General features: G+C 45.4%; 1 protein-coding gene across 5 annotated transcripts in view; it reads right to left on the bottom strand.

The window, feature by feature from the left end:
* The window catches only part of FN1 (fibronectin 1), a 52077-nt gene extending 41005 nt beyond the window's left edge, over positions 1-11072 (bottom strand). For all 5 annotated transcript variants that reach the window (XM_039728584.1, XM_039728587.1, XM_039728583.1 and 2 more), the window contains exons 1-9: positions 10851-11072; positions 10491-10619; positions 8878-9015; positions 6921-7052; positions 6657-6794; positions 4165-4323; positions 2558-2758; positions 1753-1932; positions 120-296 (exon numbers count right to left, since the gene is read on the bottom strand). In XM_039728584.1, coding sequence (XP_039584518.1) covers positions 120-296; positions 1753-1932; positions 2558-2758; positions 4165-4323; positions 6657-6794; positions 6921-7052; positions 8878-9015; positions 10491-10619; positions 10851-11007 — 1411 coding nt within the window. In that variant the 5' untranslated portion in view covers positions 11008-11072. The remainder of the gene's footprint in view (positions 1-119; positions 297-1752; positions 1933-2557; positions 2759-4164; positions 4324-6656; positions 6795-6920; positions 7053-8877; positions 9016-10490; positions 10620-10850) is intronic.
* Between the last annotated feature and the right edge of the window lie 9623 nt (positions 11073-20695).

The raw sequence follows: 20695 nt of genomic DNA, 5'->3' as shown, positions 1-20695 counted from the left end.
GGCTGAGACTCAGCTCATTAGAAGTCATCAATATCTGACCAACGACAGAGATCTTCCATTTCCAGTTCAAAGAGCCACACAGAGGTGCTCCATAAGCCCTTTATGGCTCTCAGCCTTACCAGCCATGGGGCAGAACCCAAACTTCTGGTCAGCATCATAGTTCTCAGTGGTTCCACACCACTTCATGTTGTCCCTGCGTCCCTCGGAAGTGCAGTCCGTGTAGTTGCGGTTGTTGTACAGGAAGGGGAAGTGGCACAGAGCACCATTGGAATTGCCACCCCGCGTCTGGACCAAAACTGTACCAAAAAAAGAAGAGAACAGAGGCAAATTCAGCCTGCACTCTCTCTTAGCATGCATGGAAGAGCTTGGAAAATAAACCACTGGCACTACTTTTTCCCATGTGTGCCCTGTATATAATCCACAGGCCTCTTTTCTTGGCTTTAATTAATTCAGATGTGGAAACATAAGCTTTGCACGAGGTCAGTTCAGTTCAAGCTTTGCTCTGGAATGAGCTGCAGAGCCAGCCATGGGAATTCCCAGGAAGCAGGGAAAACCAAAGCTTACTGTGCTTGGGAAGAAGCTTTGCAAATGCCTCCTCCCAAGGCCTAGGGAATGAAATAAACTCACAGCTCTCAGCATACCTGTATTATCTCTGAAGCTATTTCCCAGTGGTGCCCCTCAGCTCTAAGGGAAGCCTTCACCCTCAGGAAAGGGTTACAGCTCAGTTATGTACAACAGGACAAGCCAAAACCTCCCTGCAGGCTGGAAGCTTCATGTTTTGCAAGCAGCACTGGAAAGAGGGCTGTAATCTACCTGAACTAATCACCTCTTGAGCAACTCTGCTTAACAAATATCGGAGAGCAACAAGATATTTACTGAGATTTTTCTATATCACATTTCTCTTTTTCACAGTGTATCACAAGAAGCCTCTCTAAAACATGAACCTGTACATGGACAGGGACAGTGTTTGGGTGGTTTTTTGGGGGGTTAGTTTGTTCGTTTTTTAAAAATAAAGTATTATATGCCCTGCAGAAAAAGGCTTGACTTTTAGCAGGAAAAAACAACCGAAGTAGAACAAAATTTTAAAGAAAGTGTCTATGCAGTGTAGGAAGCAGCATTTTCATGTGGAAACATGAAATATTCTTTCCAAGATCAGATCCCAAGAAGCTGCCTGGACACTGCTCCATGGATGTCTGACAGGCACTCCAGGAAGTGCAACCACACAAGTAGACAGATCTGTGCTGTGAACACTGACCATCCACAGACAAGAGGCAGTGCTGCTGCCTTAGTCATGCCCCAGCTCCTGATCAGTCACCACAAAGCACATGAAGAGCACTGCTATATATGGCAGCCTGGCTAGATATCCAGGATGGAGGGAGTGACAGGACTGCACAAACTGTACTCCATGGACATCCTCCTCTTTGCAGCCTAATATGGACATTGCTTGAAGCAATCCACCCAAGCAAAGCCAAAGATAAGCATCCCTTGGGCCAAAGCTCCACCATGATCAGGTACTCCCATTCTAGGGTCAGCTCAGAGAACAGGACTCAAAGGGTACATCCGTAGCACCCTCCAAAAACACCAAGAGTATACAAGTGCTCTGTCACCAGGCAGCCCTCCATTCACAGCACTGCCTTGCTGCCCTCCAGACTGCTGGAATTGTTCAGGCAGCCTGTCCCTGTGTCCTCTGCTCCCTCCTCCATCCCTCCCCCAGGGTCACAGGCATGTGAAGACCCAGTGAGAAGAGCTCACCGTTCTGCTCGGTACAGAAGGAGTATCTCCTGTCCTGCTCGAAGTTGGAAGTGGTGCTGCACCAGAAGTGCCCGTCCGTGCGGCCTTCGGTGGTGCAGGAGTAGAAAGTCCTTCCATCGTAGGTGAAAGGCAGCACACAGGGCTCTCCATCAGAATTGCCACCATACGTTTGGGTCACGGCTTCAAAAAGACCATCACAGCATTAGACTGCAGTGTAAAGCAATTCACAAATTACAGGGCTCTGAAACAGCAACAGCCCCTCCAGGCCAAGTTGCTGGCTGCTGGGAACCCACACTGACTGCCATGGAGCTGGGCCAATACACACCAACAGACAGCTCCATAGCTGTGGCATTCCTTCACATTCTTTTCCAAACATATATTATTGCAGCTCCATTTGAATGAAGTTATTAATGCTGCTCCCCAAGGGCGCTGTTTCCCTCAGCAGGTTATAAATAGCTCACTGGGAAACGTTCCTGCCCTAAACAAACAGGCTTCAAACAACAAAACCATTTATTTCCCTCTTGCACCTTTCTCCAGTGTGTCTTCTTCAGAGAAGATTTCTGACATGCACACAGAGGGTGCTGCTCCCCAAGGGCTCTGTTTCCCCTCAGCAGGCTGTATACAGCTCACTGAGGAACATTCCTGCCTTAAACAACAAAGCTTCCAATAACCAAACCATTTCTTTGCCACCCCGCATCTTTCTTCAGTATGTCTTTGTCACAGGACACTTCTGACATGCACACGACAGGTTCTACTTGGAAATTAAGCCACAGGACAGTCCTAGAGACCTCACACCAGCTCATACCTATCTCCTGGCAGCTGACTCCGTTGCCCAGGCAGGTGCACAGCATTTGCTGGCTGCCCTGTGTCTTGAGCCACTGCATGCCCACCGAGTAGACGACGCCGTTGTCGGTGATGCACTGGCCGTAGGGCTGGGGCTGGGGCTGCTGTGGCTGTGGCTGGTACAGCGCCGTCTGCACGTTCGTGATGCTGGGGGAGCCAGAGCCTGCGGCACAACGGGACAGAAGGGACATGTGGCACTCAAAGCTCAGCAACAGAAGGCTGCCATTAAGTGCTGAGATAATAAAACCTCGGGCACTCCAGCAGACGGAAGGCGCGACGCTCTTAAGCTTCCCGAGAGGCGGCTTAATTATTCCACTTAGCAAATTTCAAAATTAGAAGAACGACTCCCCCTCTCTGCTAATGACAGCCTCTGGCTTTCAACCCTGTAGAGTGGCTTTAGAAAGCATTTAGAAACTCTTTTCCATATAATTGTTTGGAAAACAATATTTTGGGGGCAAAAAAATTAGTTGAAGGAAATGTAGAATAGAAAAATCAAGATCAGTGACAATAGAATAAAAATTACCAAGGGAGTAGGGAGATAAGGCAAAAAAAGATTAATTTTGAATTTTTCATTGAGAAACAAGAACAAGAAACTTAAAATGTATTCTTTTACTCAGCAATTTTTAAATTTTGAATCAAAGTTTTTAGCACATTACCATTTGAAATAACACTGAGAGACAAAGAGGCTTCTTGTTGTCTGCATCATATGAATTTTTGCTAATGATTCCCACAGGAACCTCCACAAATTCAGCTCTGCTAAAGTAGGGGAAGTAATAATGGAAACCCTTGAAAATATTGGCATCCTTGAAGCGTTAGTCATTTTGAAGTTTAGACCTTCTGAGAGTTTTAAGTTAACCTGATGGTACCAAACAGTTAAAGGTCATTTACCAAGAAAAATTTAGTGCAGGCACTCGGGAAAACACAAGTTCTACATTGCACTCACTGATAAGAAACCTAGATCCTTAAAATGACAAAAAAAGAATTTAGGAGCTGAAGATGTAAACCTTGGGCACAAAAAATATGCTACCCATAAACTAGGCAATATTTCATACCGAAATTACAAGCTATCTCATGTACAGATACTAAACAGCATTGTATACATTCCTTGACATTTTTGGGTTTTTAAAGCTCAGCCATTAGTAGGTGTATTTATCATGTCAAAGAAACCAGATGGTCTCAGTGGGGTTTAAATAAAGGACATTTCAAGAAAGTTACCCTGAGGCGAATACATAAAGTTCAAACATTAACTTGGAGCGCCATGCTCCCAAGACAAAGATAGTTCCTGTGGATGCAGGGCCCTGGATGTGATTTACTGCCCTGTGATAGTGCAGGCAATCCATCTGCTTGTGCCAGCCCCATTTGTGCGTGGAAACAAGGTACCAATTAATCTTATCTCCACACACACTAACAAGGAGCATCTTCTGAACTCTGACCCTCTTTGCTGCTGATCTCTCCCAGACAAGACTCCAAAATATTTGAATTAGGATGGAACAACTCAGCTCCAAGTCCTGACCTGTCAAAACATGCCATTCCTCTTCCCTATGTTCCATGCCACGATGTCCCACTTACCAGTGCTGGTGGTGTGCAGGGCCGTGTGCCTCTCACACTTCCACTCTCCCCTGCCATTCCCAGTGCAGACACACTGCAGCAGGTTCCCACGGTTGTCCTTCTTGCTCCAGGTGTCCCCAATCCTGTAGGAAGTCTTGGTGTCGTGGTCATTGCAGCGATCTGTGTGAGGAACAGGACTCTCAGCTGGGCCTTCTTCCAGCACTCCACCATCAACTCAACCACACAAGCTCATCCTTTAAAGCCTGAGTTAAAGGCTCACCCATTCTCTGGAGCCCACTACTGCAATTCCTACATGCACAGCATCCCAAAATCCTGAAAGATTTCCATTCACTTCCAGAACTGTGCTTCCACTTTGCAGCCATTGTCAAAATGAGCTACTTTTTAAAGCCATTCTAAACCCATCCTGTCTGGCACACGCCTCTAAAGCTAAACTTGTTTTAATGACCCTTTTGTGTCTTCTAAGAAAAAAACAGGAGTCTTTGCAGCTTGGTCATTTCATATTACTCAAAGAGCACAGTTCAAGTTCAGGGCTCTCTCTCGTCTGGAAGGGACTAAAACCTGTTTGAGAGCAACACATAAAACCCCACTTCTTTCAAAAGAAGCCTGCAAGAATCTGCAGAGAAGTTAATACAAGCTGCTCAAGTAATACCAGGAGTACTTTCTAAATCTCTTTAATAACCCACAGCCCCCAATGAATTGAGCAAATGGGTTCAAAGGACAGCACAACAAACTACTTTTGTCTGCATGCCAGATCCACATGGATTAACTAGTTCTTCTTCCATTACAACATTTTACCTTCTTATTCAAGGGAAACTTGATACAGTGGCTCAAATATAATCACAGATCAATGAACATGGATTTATGAAGAACTGTGGAAGGACATATGCATTAAGCCAGACTGCCACTGAGAGAGCACATGGGACAGAGTGTGAATGTAGAAAACATGCTACTGATTCACACTGCTAGAATGACCAGAAATTGAGCATCTGCCAGAAGTATGGTAAATTGGTGAGGCATTCATCATGCAATTTTGCAAATGTGAAAAAAATGTGTCTAATGGACACACTTCTCAATGAAAAGCTGAAATGTCACTGAAGCAACCAGCTGTGATTCTGGAAAATGCTGGCCATAAAAGATATATAACAGCAGCACACACTCGAAGCGTAATGCCGTTTTGTAGGCTAGAGGTATCATTTTATAAACATGAATTTGAATTTCTCCATTCAACTGTAATTGGAAAACAAAATGAAAAATGAACAGCTCCTCATACTGCAATTTCCCCCATGATACAACAGCACAGACCTGAGTGATGGAAAGAAAGCTACTGCCAAATGCATTTTATTAGTAATAATAAGTCCTCCAAAATTCACAAACAACACATTCTGTTTTATTCATTCCCATTTGACAGCTAATGATTTTTCCCCATATGTCTTTAACAGACTTAATATTGTCAAGGCTGGGTTGATTTTTATAGCTTATTTCTTGACCAAGTCTCTCCAGATCTTCCATTTTAATCTCAACCTTCCTTAGTATCATATTCTTTACTGCTGTTTATATCATCAGCTCTGCTGTTTATATCAGCAAAAATCCATTATTTGTGTGCCCCAAGGCAACTAAATATGAGGCAACTGAAAGGCTACAGAAGAGTTTCTCAAACCTTGCATAACCAAGGTGTAAGGTACAAAGTTAAATTTTCTTGAGGCAACTGGTGTAAACCCGAGACAGAAGTAAGCTCTGTGGTGGAGCTAACAGGACTGGAACAGAAGGTCAATAAACAAGCAAGATTTTGGGTTTTAAAAGTCCTGTTTGCTCTGCAAATACAAATAAAATGGAGTATTTACAGTAATGTCCCTCAATGATGCAAAAACTTTAAAAAAAAAATCACCTGTGCTGCTGGAGCGGGCAATGGGGTGGGAAAAATCATAGGCGAGATGGTAGAGCAGGCAAAACAAACCCTGGTTTGGCTAACACATAAACTAAACAGTAATAAAGAGAAGTAAGAAAGTATTTTAATCTTGCAGATCCTGCTGTTGGAAAGGGTATTTAACCTAAAAACCACTTGACTGTCCCTCAGAAGGCTCCTCGAAAGCATAGAAATGGATGTCCTCAGCTAAATGCTCTGCCATTTTGTGGGCCAAGCCATTTCCCTGACTTCCTGGGAGATGCCTGCTTGTGGCTCAGCTGACATACAGATCCCTTACACCCTTCTCTCTCCATGAGACTAAATCCCCAAATAATCCAGGCATCCTTGTCCCCAGCACCGATGACCAGCTCTGGGGAGTGTTCCCAGACTGCAAATGGCGACTGGGGCACCACCACAGGCCTCTCTCCCCTCTTCTGCTTCCCGCCACTCCTCAGGGGACGCCCATCCCTCTCAAACTACTGTTACTTGCACAGGGCAGACAAAGGGGTAACTCTCCTTTCCCACCCAGGATGAAAGATAAGCAGGAAAATAAAAAATAAAGCGGAGCAGCCGGCAGGCTGGCACTTACTTCTGGAGGTGCAGGTGATGCGGCCGCTGCCCTCACCGAGGCAGGTGCAGTCCACCATCATCCAGCCCTGGTAGGGCTTCTCCCAGGTCTCTCCCACCACATAGGATGTCCCGGCCGTGTTGTCGTAGCATCGCTCAGCTATGAGGGGAAAGCGGATCAGAGCCCACCCGGGGCATTCCCACACGGGGACACCCTCAGGGAGGACGAGGAAAATGGCCCACACGCCCTGACTGCGTGAGGGAGAGGGAAGGAGCAGCCGCTTACCCACAGGCTTGCAGGTCCACTCGCCCTTGCCGTTGCCCAGGCACACACACTCCAGCATGTAGCCGCCCGTTTCGTGGGGCCGGCGCCATGTATCGCCGATCTTGTAGGACTGGCCGCCCTCATGGCAGCGATCTGTGGTGGCACACAGGGGAGCCAAGGTGAGGGACACGCCAGGGACAGCATGGTGGTGACAAGGTAAGGGCCATCTGGCCAGGGGCAAAGGGGGTCAGCTGGGGTAAGGGGCAGCAAGGAGGAGGAGGGACACTGAGGAGAATGAGGGGGGACGTCAGCCTGTAAAATGGCGCTCAACATTTCCCACTGGCGCCCGGCATTTTCTGTTGGAGCCCACTATTTTCTGCACTTCCCAGGCCCTGTCCTCTTCCCTCAGCTAACTTCTCCATGTTCCAAACCCCAGCCAAAGCCTGGCTGTGTGAAAAGGGGATGCCAGGGAGTCATGAAGCCCTGTTTCTCCCTCAGACCCTGCTCTCAGGCTGAGGGGTGGCCAGAGAGGGTTTGCCTCCATCTTGTTTGAGGCAACGCCACTTGGGCTTCTCTGCAGACATTCATGAGGGACACGACAGCCAGGACAGCACGTGGAGGATAAGGAGGTGCTTGGTGTGACAGCCCATGGGAAATCAAACCTCTTTTGGGGTTTGGAAAGCCTGCCCTGGAAAGGCAGATTCCCACCCATCAACACCCCACAGCTCTGAGGCAGCCCAGGCTGAGGGAGGGCAGCACGGTGCAGGGCAGTCTGCAAACACAGGGTTTGTTTCTTTGTAAGCATCCAAGAGAAAAAGAAAAAAAAGAAAGAAAAAACACGCACATCCCATCATTTATTAAGAGCCAGTAAAATGTTTTGTGGGCTCATTTGTGAAAGCAGGGAATCTCAGAGCTCTGAAGATTGATTCAAAGCCAGTTGCAGTCAGTGAGACTCTCCAGTGAGCTCTAAACCAGGCTGATGATGAGGAAACAAGGCTGCTCTTACACTCACAATTTCCTTACTGACTCTCTCTTACAACACTTATCATCCCTGCCCAATAAAGTGCCATTAAATTCAGAAGGGCTCCAGCTTCACTTGTTAGATTTAATGCATTATTTTTTTCCCATGCTACAATGATGGCTGGTTTCCGAGTCCTCTGTGGCAACACTACTAGGGTCTGCATGTGTGTCTTAAACAAGAAACTGGATACTTTTAACAGCAAGACTTTTCTCAAAAGGTACCTCAGAGACTTTGAAATCTCAGTCTAAAAATCCTGACACACAGCAATCTTCCTCTGGGCTCATAGAAAGTCCAATTATGAACTGAGGGGAAATTGTGAACAATTCAGTGACTCAATAAGGAAAGGATTTCCAGACAGAGACGTGAAACAGGAGCTGGGGATAAAGGACCAAGGCAAGAGAGGGAAGAGCAAGAGGAAAGTATGGGTCAGGCTAGTGAAAAAGGAGTTGCAGAAACGTGTTAAGCTGCTGTCTGGATATCAAATCCCAGTTCCCTTAGAGACAAGTGTTCAATGACATTTTTGCAGGATGAAGGACTGGCTCTCAGGTGGCATTCATTTATTATCATTTATTCTGAGTAGTCCCATTAATGCTGACTGTGTTATTTTGACCTACCAGCTGCAAGCAGACTTTTTCTCCAGTCACAAAACTACTTTTACACTTGCACCTGCGAAGATGTAACACACTCTTGTACATAATAAATTACTAGCCTGTATGGCTGGACACTAAATTTTGACATATGCTTTCTCACTTAGCGCTTGATCTCTTAAACAAAAGAGGAGTTTGGTTGTGCAAATGTATGTAAATGGGGCAGGGACTTTTAATTTCAAAGCTTTAGTGGGCTTTGGATTAAACCCCATGCAACTGTAGCTAAGAGGCACTGGGAATAGTATGTAAATTGCTCTGGAAAATGTGACTAAGGAACAATAGCTGTAGGAAGAGGCTCTGAGTTACATACTGGCAATGGTGCAGCTGATTCTCCCACGTCCAGCTCCAATGCAAGTACAGTCCCAGATCATGGAGTCCTTGGGGCGCTCGTAGGTCTCCCCGACCCGGTAGGTGGATCCAGTGTATTTGTCAAAGCAGGTCTCCTCAGCTATGAGGGAGAAAAAAAATATTTAAATAATCAGCTTCATGTAACCACACCAGAAACATGCACAGTCAACAGAAACGCATTCCTTGACTCCTCACACAGATACCCCTTCTATCCTGGGGAAAAATGGCTATCAGTCTCCTCTTTCCTCATGGGGTGAAACAGCAGAGAGGAAGTTGGGTGAAACTTGCCCCCTCAAGGCCCAACAATGCTCAACAACCTCAATAACCTCTTCTTCCCTCCCTCAGGGAACCAAAAGTTGCACAAGGCAGGCATGCCTGAAAGCATCAATCCCAGCTGTTTGAAGGCAACAGAAGACAGGAGGGAGCAAACAACCCCTGGAAACTGTGTGCTTTGTCATGCTAATCCTCCTCACTCTGATTTAGCAAAAACTGAGTAGGTTAATCCCAAATTCTGCAGCAGTCCCACCAAAGAAGTCAACAGCAAAGTTCACTACTTGTGCATTGCTCACATTGATGCTTAGATAAGTGATTACAGAACAGCAGTGCTGCCACCAGACTCAAGATGTGAAGCAGAGCAACTTTCTGCACTGCTGGGCAGATAAAGTTCATTGTATCATAAGGAAAACTTTCTATTGGACTTCATAACTGTAAAACTTGGGAATCTCTGCAGGGGAAGGAAAAGTAGTTTGAATCCTCTTTTATGGAGTAAGGGGACTGAGTACTCCTTAAAATACTCCAGTCATGAGGCAGGCAGCACACAAACCTTGCAGAACAGATGGCTGAGATGCTCACATCTGTCTTACATGAACACTGTCAGCCAGGAACCAGTTTTTCATCTCGTCTATCTCCAGAGCAACATAAAGGAATTATGGCAAACCAGTGGCTTCAGACCAATAAATACAGATAGATTGCATCTGATAAACTGAACCACACCGAATCCTGGAGAGACACATCCTCCAGCAGACCTTGCATTTAAACTTCTTTCTGTTCCCTAAACTTTTTCTGCACAGACTAAACAATCTCATTTTACACTCAATTATAGAAAGCTCACAGCACGGCCGGGAGGCTGTGGAAAGTTGTAAGTTGAAATATTTTTAAACAAGCTGACGACACTGCACAGCTATGAAAAGTTGGGGTGAAGCAATCAAACAGAGCAGAGCCAGAGCTGCAAAGTGACTCCAGATTTGAACTTCCCCGTGCGAGTCCAGGAGTCAGTTCAGTTCATTATAAAGAAGAGGTTGGCTCCAAAATTAATGTTTAGATCCAATCCTCCAGAGAGATGAGTGATGTTTGGCTCAGGGTTCTGGTGGCAGGCCCATCTCTAATGAAAAGCATTTCTTAAAATCACAAGCCAGATCTTCAGTGTAATTGAGTGTAGATCCCATTACTGACCCTAAGTACCAAACTTCAGTGGAAAGCCTGGGCTGCCAGCCCTGACTCGTACAAGGCTTGGCTTACTCGGCACCAAAAGCCGCGCTGGGGTCTCGACGCAGACAAAAGGGGCCACCAACTTACGTTCGGGCTTGCTCTCGCAGTTGAACCCTCGGCTCCCACCGTAGCAGGTACAGACCAGAGTGTTCCCCAGGTAAGTGCGCTCCCACTGCTGGTTTATCTGATAGTACCGTCCATTGTCATAGCAGGTCTCTGGGGGGAGAGGAGGAGGAGGAACGGGGATGCAGAGGGGGAAAGAAAGCAAAGTTCGGCGTCACCGAGGGCAGCAGCCGGGAGGGAAGGGGCGCGGGGCGCACACGTGTGCGGCTCCGCCGAGCCGAGGGGCGAGCGCGGGGGTCACACAAAGCCCCCCGGGGCCAGCAGCGCTGCCGTGCCAAGCCCCGCACCCTGCCCAGCCCTGCCCTGCCCGCGGGCGGTACTCACGCTTTCCCTGCGCGGCGGTGCCCTGCGGCAGCGAGGTGGTTTGGGTCTGCGCCTGCCGCCGGCTCTTGCCGCCGGCTCCGCGGCGCTGTCCCCCCGCCGCCACGGCCCCCAGGCAGAGGGCGAGCAGCGCCAGCCGCCACACGGTGCGGCCCGGCATCCTGGCACGGCTGGGCTCGGCACGGCTCGGCTCGGCACGGAGAGCCCGACGGACGGCACGGCGCCGCTGCCGGGCGCTATATAGCGCGGGCTGGGCGGGAGGAGGCGGCCGCCGCCGCCCCAGCGCCCATTGGCCTCGGCGCCGCCGGGGGCCGGGCGGGGGCCGCCACCGCCCCGCCGAGCCCCGCCGGGGTGGGAGGCCCGGCCCCCCTCAAGCACAGCGGCCGTGCCATTTTGTAGAACATCTGGCTGAACAAAATGGCTTTTTTTGACGGGAGAAGCAAACTTTTCTTTTTTTTTTTTCCCGTGGAGCAGCGCTGCCTGTAAGCGGATACTGCTCCGTTCTGCACTAGGGAGAAGGTGAGGTGTAACATACGGGTTGGAAATGGCAACCCTGAGTGATGTTTTATCTACTGCTGGGAGCTCAAGGTTACAAGCTTTCACACCTCACTTGGAAAAATCGGTGTCATTGCATTCCATTCAGAATAAATTTAACACCCTCTTTGTCTGACTTTATTTCTTGCTGTCCAAAATCAACTCTGAGGGAAAAAAAAAAAAAAAAAAGTGAAAGAACTACTAGGTGTTGAGCCTTTATTAAGCAGAAGGGTTCTTCAATGTGATGCCCTAATGTAACCTTGCTGTACACAAATTTTGCCAACCTCTTCCATCAGTCTTCTTCCCATGGCCATCTCTGCTGCTTGGGGTTTTTTTTTTTCCTCTAGTTTGAAGGAGTACTGCAAAGCAGAGTGTGTGTACAGTAGGTGTGGCTCTCAGTGAGCAAAGCACAGTGCATGCCCCATTCTGGTACAGTGCCTGGACCAGCACCCAAGTTCAGACCATACAGGAAGGTTCTGTTTCGTGCTTCTCACACATATTTAGTCTTGGCAAAGGAATTGTTACTCTAAAAAGTCTGCTGCAGTTCCCAATGTATAAAAGCAATTCTTCAGACAAACCTGAGTGTGAAGTAGCCTACAGTGTTTCCAGACATCTTTAAGGTGAACATCCCCAGCTTTCCTTAAGAGTTTTTCAGCATGTTGAGCCCCACGCTCTGGTTCCACTTCCTGCAAGCCCACTGTGTTCTCTTTGCTGATGTGCAAGCAGTAATGTCACTGCTGGGATGAAGGCTATGGCAGCAGGCAGAGTGCTGATCCAGTGCGTGCTGCTTCCAGGAAAACACGTACTTGTGATGTCAGGTGTCTGTTTCAAGGAAAGTTCTTTTCCCCTGTATGAGGGGTGCCCACAGATACATTTACACAAGCTACTCTGCTGAAAACTTACTGGAAATTGAAACCTGACCTGGCAATTGAGGTGAGCTGTGGTGAGCTAATTCCCACCTTTCCTAATTTTTATTTTTAGATCCACTGCGCTGCCTTTTTTTTATTTATCTATTTTTTTGAGTCACCAGACACACATTATCCCGCATAATATTCACAGAACTAAGGTGACCACAGCAAGGGAGAGTATTAACTTTTGAAGCAGGACACAGCATCATAAACCAGCAAATATCCAGTTTCCTGAAATGAGAACCTGCTTTCAGAAAGTGTTCCTGCTTTTCCAAGACCTAAGATATGATGTGTCATCCTCAAATTCCATCTCGCATTCCACCTTATGTCTGGAATTCTCTGATAAAAGCCAGGTGAAAAGCACATTGTCAGAAAATGCTGCTGTTTGAGCGTTGGATGTACTTTGCTTGCTCCAAAGGAAGAATCACTGAGTGGAAATCAGTGGAAAAGAGGAGTTTCCATCCCTACATACAATGAGGAGGCAATTTGAGGTTATTTTTCCAGTTACTGAGTATAGAGCCAATGAATGTATGAACAGACCCTGCTGCTGATACAAGCTGCTAATTGAGCTCAATTTGCATGGAAAAGGAAAGGGTTATGAGAAGTCTTCAAGGACAGCAGGGTTATGATATATCAAATTTGCTCAGGGAAATCTGCTAAATGTAAGAGCTAAGTACCTAAGGAACAGGATGTAGTGAAATAAGCAAACATGAGGAAGAAATATCTGCTTTTAGCAATTATTTGCAGGTGGCATATAAAAGGTTCATGTATCAGGTATAGTTCCCATGAAGGTTAAATTATTGACATTGACCTCATTTCTGCCTACTTTAGGTCCAGTTCATGTAATTTTGCACTGCACTTAGGTCTTCAAGGGCAATATAAGTATTTACACAAACTGAAAATTGTATTGTCTGAAATTTGAATGAGAAAACACAGTGTCAGCAAGCATGTGACTATGCTAATGCTTTCCACAGAATTAGTTACACAAATACAGGCACAAATGTAAGATCCTTGTGTGAGAAAACATTACTGGAAGCACATAAAACAAAATTATAATTTCCAGTGATGCTCAAATTAGTTTCTTGCATAGCCATCGTTTACAAGTCGGCAGAAATAGTCTTACAAGTAGTATTTCAAGATGATTTGGAACAGCCTGGTTTCTTTTTTAAAGGAATTTCTGACAGTAATTACAATACAAGCATGTAGTAATTATTATACTGCATGCTGTTAAACTTTGTGAGATGTCTCTTATTTATTTCTGGAAAGGGATGTAGCTCCTCTGTCCGTCCCTCTGTCAGTTTGTCCCTCAAGCTAACAGGAAATGAAAGGAAGATTCACCTGAAGTCTTCCTTCAGATGACATCAGTTTGAATTTATAAACCACCCGTTCATGGGTTCTGCATCCAAATAAGGATTAGGAATGTCCCAAACCTCTGCTTTAGCCATTGGTATTCTGATTCATGTTCTTGGTCTATTCAGATTTTTTTCCCTACTGAAATCCTACCTTTTTGACTCTTGGCTAGGAAAGGCACATACCCTTATAAGGTTCTCCTGACTTTTGTTGCTCCATTGTATTGCTCTGCAGATAAACCTCTCCACTTGATTTCCTTTACTGCACACACTTGTGGGGAGCCACACGTGTGACTGGGAGCATGGGCTGTCCCTGTAGCCATTCTTCAGCACATTCCAACAGCAAAGAGAGGATGAATCAGTACATAAAGGAACAATCCAAGTCACTTGTTATTCTATAAGCAACTTTAGGGAAAAAAGCCACTTGGGCTTAATGATATCCTTCTAAAATGATTGCTTATAAGGAACAAGAACCATGAAGAGAAAAGGTCAGGATTCCTCTCCTTGACATAGGGAGACCATTAAACGCTTCCTGCAGTTCCCAAATATTTTGCAAGAACCCCTGTTGCGAGCTGAAAATTTCTGAATCATCACAATTTCAAGTCTGTGGTTTTTGTTAGGTCACAGCAAAATTCACTTCAAGGCTGCTGAGGCTGTGCTGCACAGTGCTTCATTCACTGCTGAGCGTCTCGTCCAGGAATCCGGAACAGGCTCTTGAAATGAAATCCATTCCTTCTGCCTGTTAGCTGCAGCTTCAGGGAGATGTAACTCCATGCCGGCTCTAGCACAGGAATGAATTTCATCGGGTATAAATGCTCTGTGACAGGACATTAACTGCATCTCTGGCACTATCAATGGAAATTCCTTCTCTTCTCCCTCCTCCCTAGTCCTTCCCAATGAATTGTTCGTTTCATCAACACAGAAAAATGCATTTCCTTTCTCTAGCTGTCCGTGGATTAGGAGATTTAGTTCGGTCTACCCAAATTGTTGTAGTTTGCCAGTGATGAGAAGTTTGCAGCCACAGCTCTTGTTTTGCATTAGAGTCTGCAGTACTGTCAGCCCCAGGCGTTTAACCCTCGTAAGCCACTCCCTGCAAAATCAGGGGAGCAGCTTTGGAGGGCCAGGGGGAAGAGATTTCCATTCTTTCCAGGTAGAGAGGTTCTCCTGGGGCTTTCAGGTTGTTTGTTTTCCTAACTTTCAATGAGGTGTTTACATCACATACTGGTGATTTAAGAACAGAAACTGAGATCCTGGCATGCTTCCTGTTGCCAAAACATGAACAAAAATGGGAACTCTCATTAGACCCACGACAATGGGAATTGGCAGGCAAGTGGCATGGGACAGACAGTCCCTCATTCCCTGGTGAAGCTTCCAGATGGGCAGCACCAGCTTCAAAGAGCTGAAAACCTGTTCTTCATCACATTTGAGATGTTTGGCAGAGACTTGATGCCTGAATCCTACCTATGTTGCCCTAAATACTTTGGATACCTCATCCTGATGCCCCTACAGGGAGTTCTGCAGCACCTCTGGGAACTCTCAGGACAGCTCTGGAACTCTGAGTCGGCGTTTCAGGATGTGTCACGAGCATCGCTGATTGGGGCTGTGGGACCTGGCTTGGTGTCCCACACCAAGCACAGTGGGGCCAGCTCTTGAAAAATGCTATTTTAGGCAGAGTTGGAACTATTTTCTCTCAAGGGCTGTTCCATCTCCCAGCTGATGTCTGCCCTTTGAGAAAACACAGTGTCAACAAGCATGTGACTATGCTAATGCTTTCCACAGAATTAGTTACACAAATACAGGCACAAATGTAAGATCCTTGTGTGAGAAAACATTACTGGAAGCACATAAAACAAAATTATAATTTCCAGTGATGCTCAAATTAGTTTCTTGCATAGCCATCGTTTACAAGTCGGCAGAAATAGTCTTACAAGTAGTATTTCAAGATGATTTGGAACAGCCTGGTTTCTTTTTTAAAGGAATTTCTGACAGTAATTACAATACAAGCATGTAGTAATTATTATACTGCATGCTGTTAAACTTTGTGAGATGTCTCTTATTTATTTCTGGAAAGGGATGTAGCTCCTCTGTCCGTCCCTCTGTCAGTTTGTCCCTCAAGCTAACAGGAAATGAAAGGAAGATTCACCTGAAGTCTTCCTTCAGATGACATTAGTTTGAATTTATAAACCACCCGTTCATGGGTTCTGCATCCAAATAAGGATTAGGAATGTCCCAAACCTCTGCTTTAGCCATTGGTATTCTGATTCATGTTCTTGGTCTATTCAAATGTTTTTTCCCTACTGAAATCCTACCTTTTTGACTCTTGGCTAGGAAAGGCACATATCCTTATAAGGTTCTCCTGACTTTTGTTGCTCCATTGTATTGCTCTGCAGATAAACCTCTCCACTTGATTTCCTTTACTGCACACACTTGTGGGGAGCCACACGTGTGACTGGGAGCATGGGCTGTCCCTGTAGCCATTCTTCAGCACATTCCAACAGCAAAGAGAGGATGAATCAGTACATAAAGGAACAATCCAAGTCACTTGTTATTCTATAAGCAACTTTAGGGAAAAAAGCCACTTGGGCTTAATGATATCCTTCTAAAATGATTGCTTATAAGGAACAAGAACCATGAAGAGAAAAGGTCAGGATTCCTCTCCTTGACATAGGGAGACCATTAAACGCTTCCTGCAGTTCCCAAATATTTTGCAAGAACCCCTGTTGCGAGCTGAAAATTTCTGAATCATCACAATTTCAAGTCTGTGGTTTTTGTTAGGTCACAGCAAAATTCACTTCAAGGCTGCTGAGGCTGTGCTGCACAGTGCTTCATTCACTGCTGAGCGTCTCGTCCAGGAATCCGGAACAGGCTCTTGAAATGAAATCCATTCCTTCTGCCTGTTAGCTGCAGCTTCAGGGAGATGTAACTCCATGCCGGCTCTCAGCACAGGAATGAATTTCATCGGGTATAAATGCTCTGTGACAGGACATTAACTGCATCTCTGGCACTATCAATGGAAATTCCTTCTCTTCTCCCTCCTCCCTAGTCCTTCCCAATGAATTGTTCGTTTCATCAACACAGAAAAATGCATTTCCTTTCTCTAGCTGTCCGTGGATTAGGAGATTTAGTTCGGTCTACCCAAATTGTTGTAGTTTGCCAGTGATGAGAAGTTTGCAGCCACAGCTCTTGTTTTGCATTAGAGTCTGCAGTACTGTCAGCCCCAGGCGTTTAACCCTCGTAAGCCACTCCCTGCAAAATCAGGGGAGCAGCTTTGGAGGGCCAGGGGGAAGAGATTTCCATTCTTTCCAGGTAGAGAGGTTCTCCTGGGGCTTTCAGGTTGTTTGTTTTCCTAACTTTCAATGAGGTGTTTACATCACATACTGGTGATTTAAGAACAGAAACTGAGATCCTGGCATGCTTCCTGTTGCCAAAACATGAACAAAAATGGGAACTCTCATTAGACCCACGACAATGGGAATTGGCAGGCAAGTGGCATGGGACAGACAGTCCCTCATTCCCTGGTGAAGCTTCCAGATGGGCAGCACCAGCTTCAAAGAGCTGAAAACCTGTTCTTCATCACATTTAAGATGTTTGGCAGAGACTTTCACAGATGCCTGGATCCTACCTATGTTGCCCTAAATACTTTGGATACCTCATCCTGATGCCCCTACAGGGAGTTCTGCAGCACCTCTGGGAACTCTCAGGACAGCTCTGGAACTCTGAGTCGGCGTTTCAGGATGTGTCACGAGCATCGCTGATTGGGGCTGTGGGACCTGGCTTGGTGTCCCACACCAAGCACAGTGGGGCCAGCTCTTGAAAAATGCTATTTTAGGCAGAGTTGGAACTATTTTCTCTCAAGGGCTGTTCCATCTCCCAGCTGATGTCTGCCCTTCTCACATTCTGTTGGCTCTTTTTATTTAGTCATTGCGGGTTTCTAACAATAATTTGACTTTTGACTAATAAAGGGTTTTTTCTTTTAATGAAAGGGCAACAGTCAGTTATGTCCATTTTGTTAGGATCACTTGCATCTCCCTCAAAGCCCAGAAACAGAGCTGAAACCCTCTCTTTTTCCACAGCACTTTTAAAACTACTAAAGTGAAGTGAAATAATGGTGATATCACCACCAGCAGCATGAGGTGAACTTGGCCACAAACCCTGGTGTTTGAGCGCAATTCCTTTTATTCTCTCCCAGTGAATATGGCAAACCACACTGAGTCTTGTTTGGTTTTAGGCAGGCCTGGTTAAAATCCAGAAATAAATGCTAGTGCTGGGTTGAGCTTGGCTTGCTGCGAGGAAGTTGAATACACTGAGCAAGCAAACAGCCACATATTATGATGATTATAGGGGAGTGCATAAGGGGTTGAAATTGAGAGTCACAAAGGGCTGAAGTGAGCCAGGAGCATGCAGAAGGGAAATGTTTTGGCTCCAAGCTGCAGTTTGTCCCCTGTTTCTTTCTTACCCCTTCCACCCAGCATTATATGGAGCCAAGAGTGTGGATAGTTCTTTGCTGCCAGTTTTGAGGGGGGTTTTCTTTTTTTTGTTGTTGTTTCCTTCTTCTTCTTTTACTGTAAATAATCTGATTTTTTGGCTGCATTCTCAGAGATGAGAGAAGCTCTCACTTTCACTTGTTTTTCAGCCCTGCCCAGAAGTTCTCATTGACCTCCTGCTCTGTACTTTCCAGCTTCTGGGGTAAAACTTCAGTCTTCTCCCTGTCTTCATTCTCACTTTCTTCTTCTTGCTTTTCCACCCTCCACCTTCCAGTAGTCCAGGCCAGCAAGATGTTCCTTGGTTTCTGATGTATTTATTTTAACTTGGTCGTTTCTATGGCCCAGCAATAGTGTCACTTCTCCTGTGAGACTTTCACAACTCTTTCTCTTCTGTGGATGGGAATCCAGCCCAGAGAGAGGCCCAGAATAAGGCAGAAGGGATGTTTCTAACTTATTCAAACCCTCTGTGGAGGCTGAGCTTCTAGCAAGAAATTGTAATAAAGCAGGCTGGAGTTTCATCCTGTCTCTATCTGTCAGCTCATAATTAGTCTGAAGCTAGGATTTCTTACAGGTGTGATTCTTCTCTGGGGAGCTTTGCCAAGGGACAGTTTTGGTTCTCAATTGGCATCAGTATTGAAATTATTTTTTCCTCCCTTCACTTCCATTGGAAGCCCCTAATGGGAGTCAAGCTGGCAAATGGAGCTACCTTAGTCCTAATGTCTCATTGCCAAACTGATTCTGGGGTGGCTTCCTGTTTCCTTCTAGTTGGGCTTGGATTCATTTTGGTTGAAAGCTAGGCCTCATGGCAAAGGACTTCTTATACTGACTCAGAAAATTTCTGCTCCATCATTAATCCTTTGAATTCTTTCTTTACTTTCAATTGTTGATTATAGTGGGTTAGACTTTTTTTTTTCCTTGCACTCAAAACTGATAATAGTCTGCACATGTTTTTTGATTCTGGCCTGGTTTTTTGATCCTGGTTTTGGGGCTTCTTTGCATCTTGGACTGGCTTGGAGCTCGTATTTTCAGTCTGTAGTGAGCTACTTATCCATGAAATCATACAGATTTGGAGCTTTCCAACAGCTGTCACTCACTTCATTTGCCTTTCTGACAGTATTTATAAGTTTGCAGTGTGCTCACTCTTGAGATGATGAATGGCTGTAGACAGTAAATATACACGGTTTTCATGGGCCATTTTACATCATTCTTTTTGCCATCTACCCTGATACAGCCCCACCAAAGGAGTTTGTGTGGAAATGGAAGCTTTATGACTGATAGGATTCAGCCTTGATGTGTGTGGGATTGGCTCTGCTAGAGATGCTGCAAGAGGTTTTCCACTGGGACATCCCAAGTGAAAACAAGTCAGTTTGCCTGGAACAAGGAGCCATGCCATATTCCAGGAATCTGTTTCACTACTTCCAAACACTTACACACTGATTTAAAGCTTCACAGTGTTTTGCAGGAGAGCTGGTGATTCAGACACATCTCTTCTCTTGCAGAATTCTCCTCTCAAGAGCAGCCAGCCCCTCTGAGTGCTGGGCAGAGGGATGGCTTCATAGTTTGGCCTACACTTTCTTGGCTACACTTTTCCTATAATGGCATGGCAGCAGTGGCCAGGCAGGTACTTAGGCATGTAATAGATGGAAAACTAAATCTCTTACCTTATAATAAGGTAGTTGCCAGTCCAGCCCCTTGAACTGAGAAAAAAAGATTCATATTTTTCTTAAAAGGTGCAGAATTTCAGCCTGTTAGCAGGATGTTCTAGAGTAATGATTATCATTTCCATAGGTATGGAAACAGAGTGGAAAAAAGCTGTTTTAAAAGGGAAAAAAAAAGCCTGAATAGGTTGACACTGTCTGAAGAGGAAAGTTTCTCTTTATGTTGTCCAGGATAGCTTCTGGCAACACCAAAAAAGCTAAACATTATTATTAAGTGAAGTAGGAAGTGTTTCAAAGATGCATCATATCTTGGTCATATGCTAAAAACAAATATCCCAAAGCTCTTGATGATGCATCTGGTGTTTGTACTGATTGAATATGTCCCAAGCCAGCTATATTTATTGGAGGCACATTTTTGCTTAGCCAGGTCATGCAGAAATGGAAGTAAACATTACCTAAATACGTATCATCAGGTTGGGGTATTAATCTGGCAGGATTAATATAAACCCACTTGCTGTCCATTCCATGTCTGAAAGATTTATAGGGGAAGGTAGAAGCTTTAGAGTCTGGAGATATACGTTGCTTCTGCATCTGATTATAGTCTCCAGATTTATATACAATGTGGAAAGAGGTCGTAGCTCACTTTCCAGGAACAACATTCATATTTTCCACAGAGTTCTTTAGTATAAAGTGAAGATTACATGCTCATAAAATGAAGGGAAAGTTTTGACAGAAGGTCTCTTCAATTAATTTACAGTCAAAAATGTCCTGTGTAGTATTGAAAAATAGTGCTACACAAAGAATTTATCTTCTGATGGACTCTTCCTTCTCCCTTTTTTAAAATTTTGTTGCATTGGTGCACGGGGACATAGAAATGGAAGGCTGCAAAGGGCCTGTATAAGTCTCATTTCTTTA

The sequence above is a fragment of the Passer montanus genome, unplaced genomic scaffold (assembly GCF_014805655.1).
Source record: "Passer montanus isolate IOZ18808 unplaced genomic scaffold, ASM1480565v1 scaffold66, whole genome shotgun sequence".
Taxonomy (NCBI): domain Eukaryota; kingdom Metazoa; phylum Chordata; class Aves; order Passeriformes; family Passeridae; genus Passer; species Passer montanus.
This window is presented reverse-complemented; position numbering and strand designations above follow the sequence as displayed.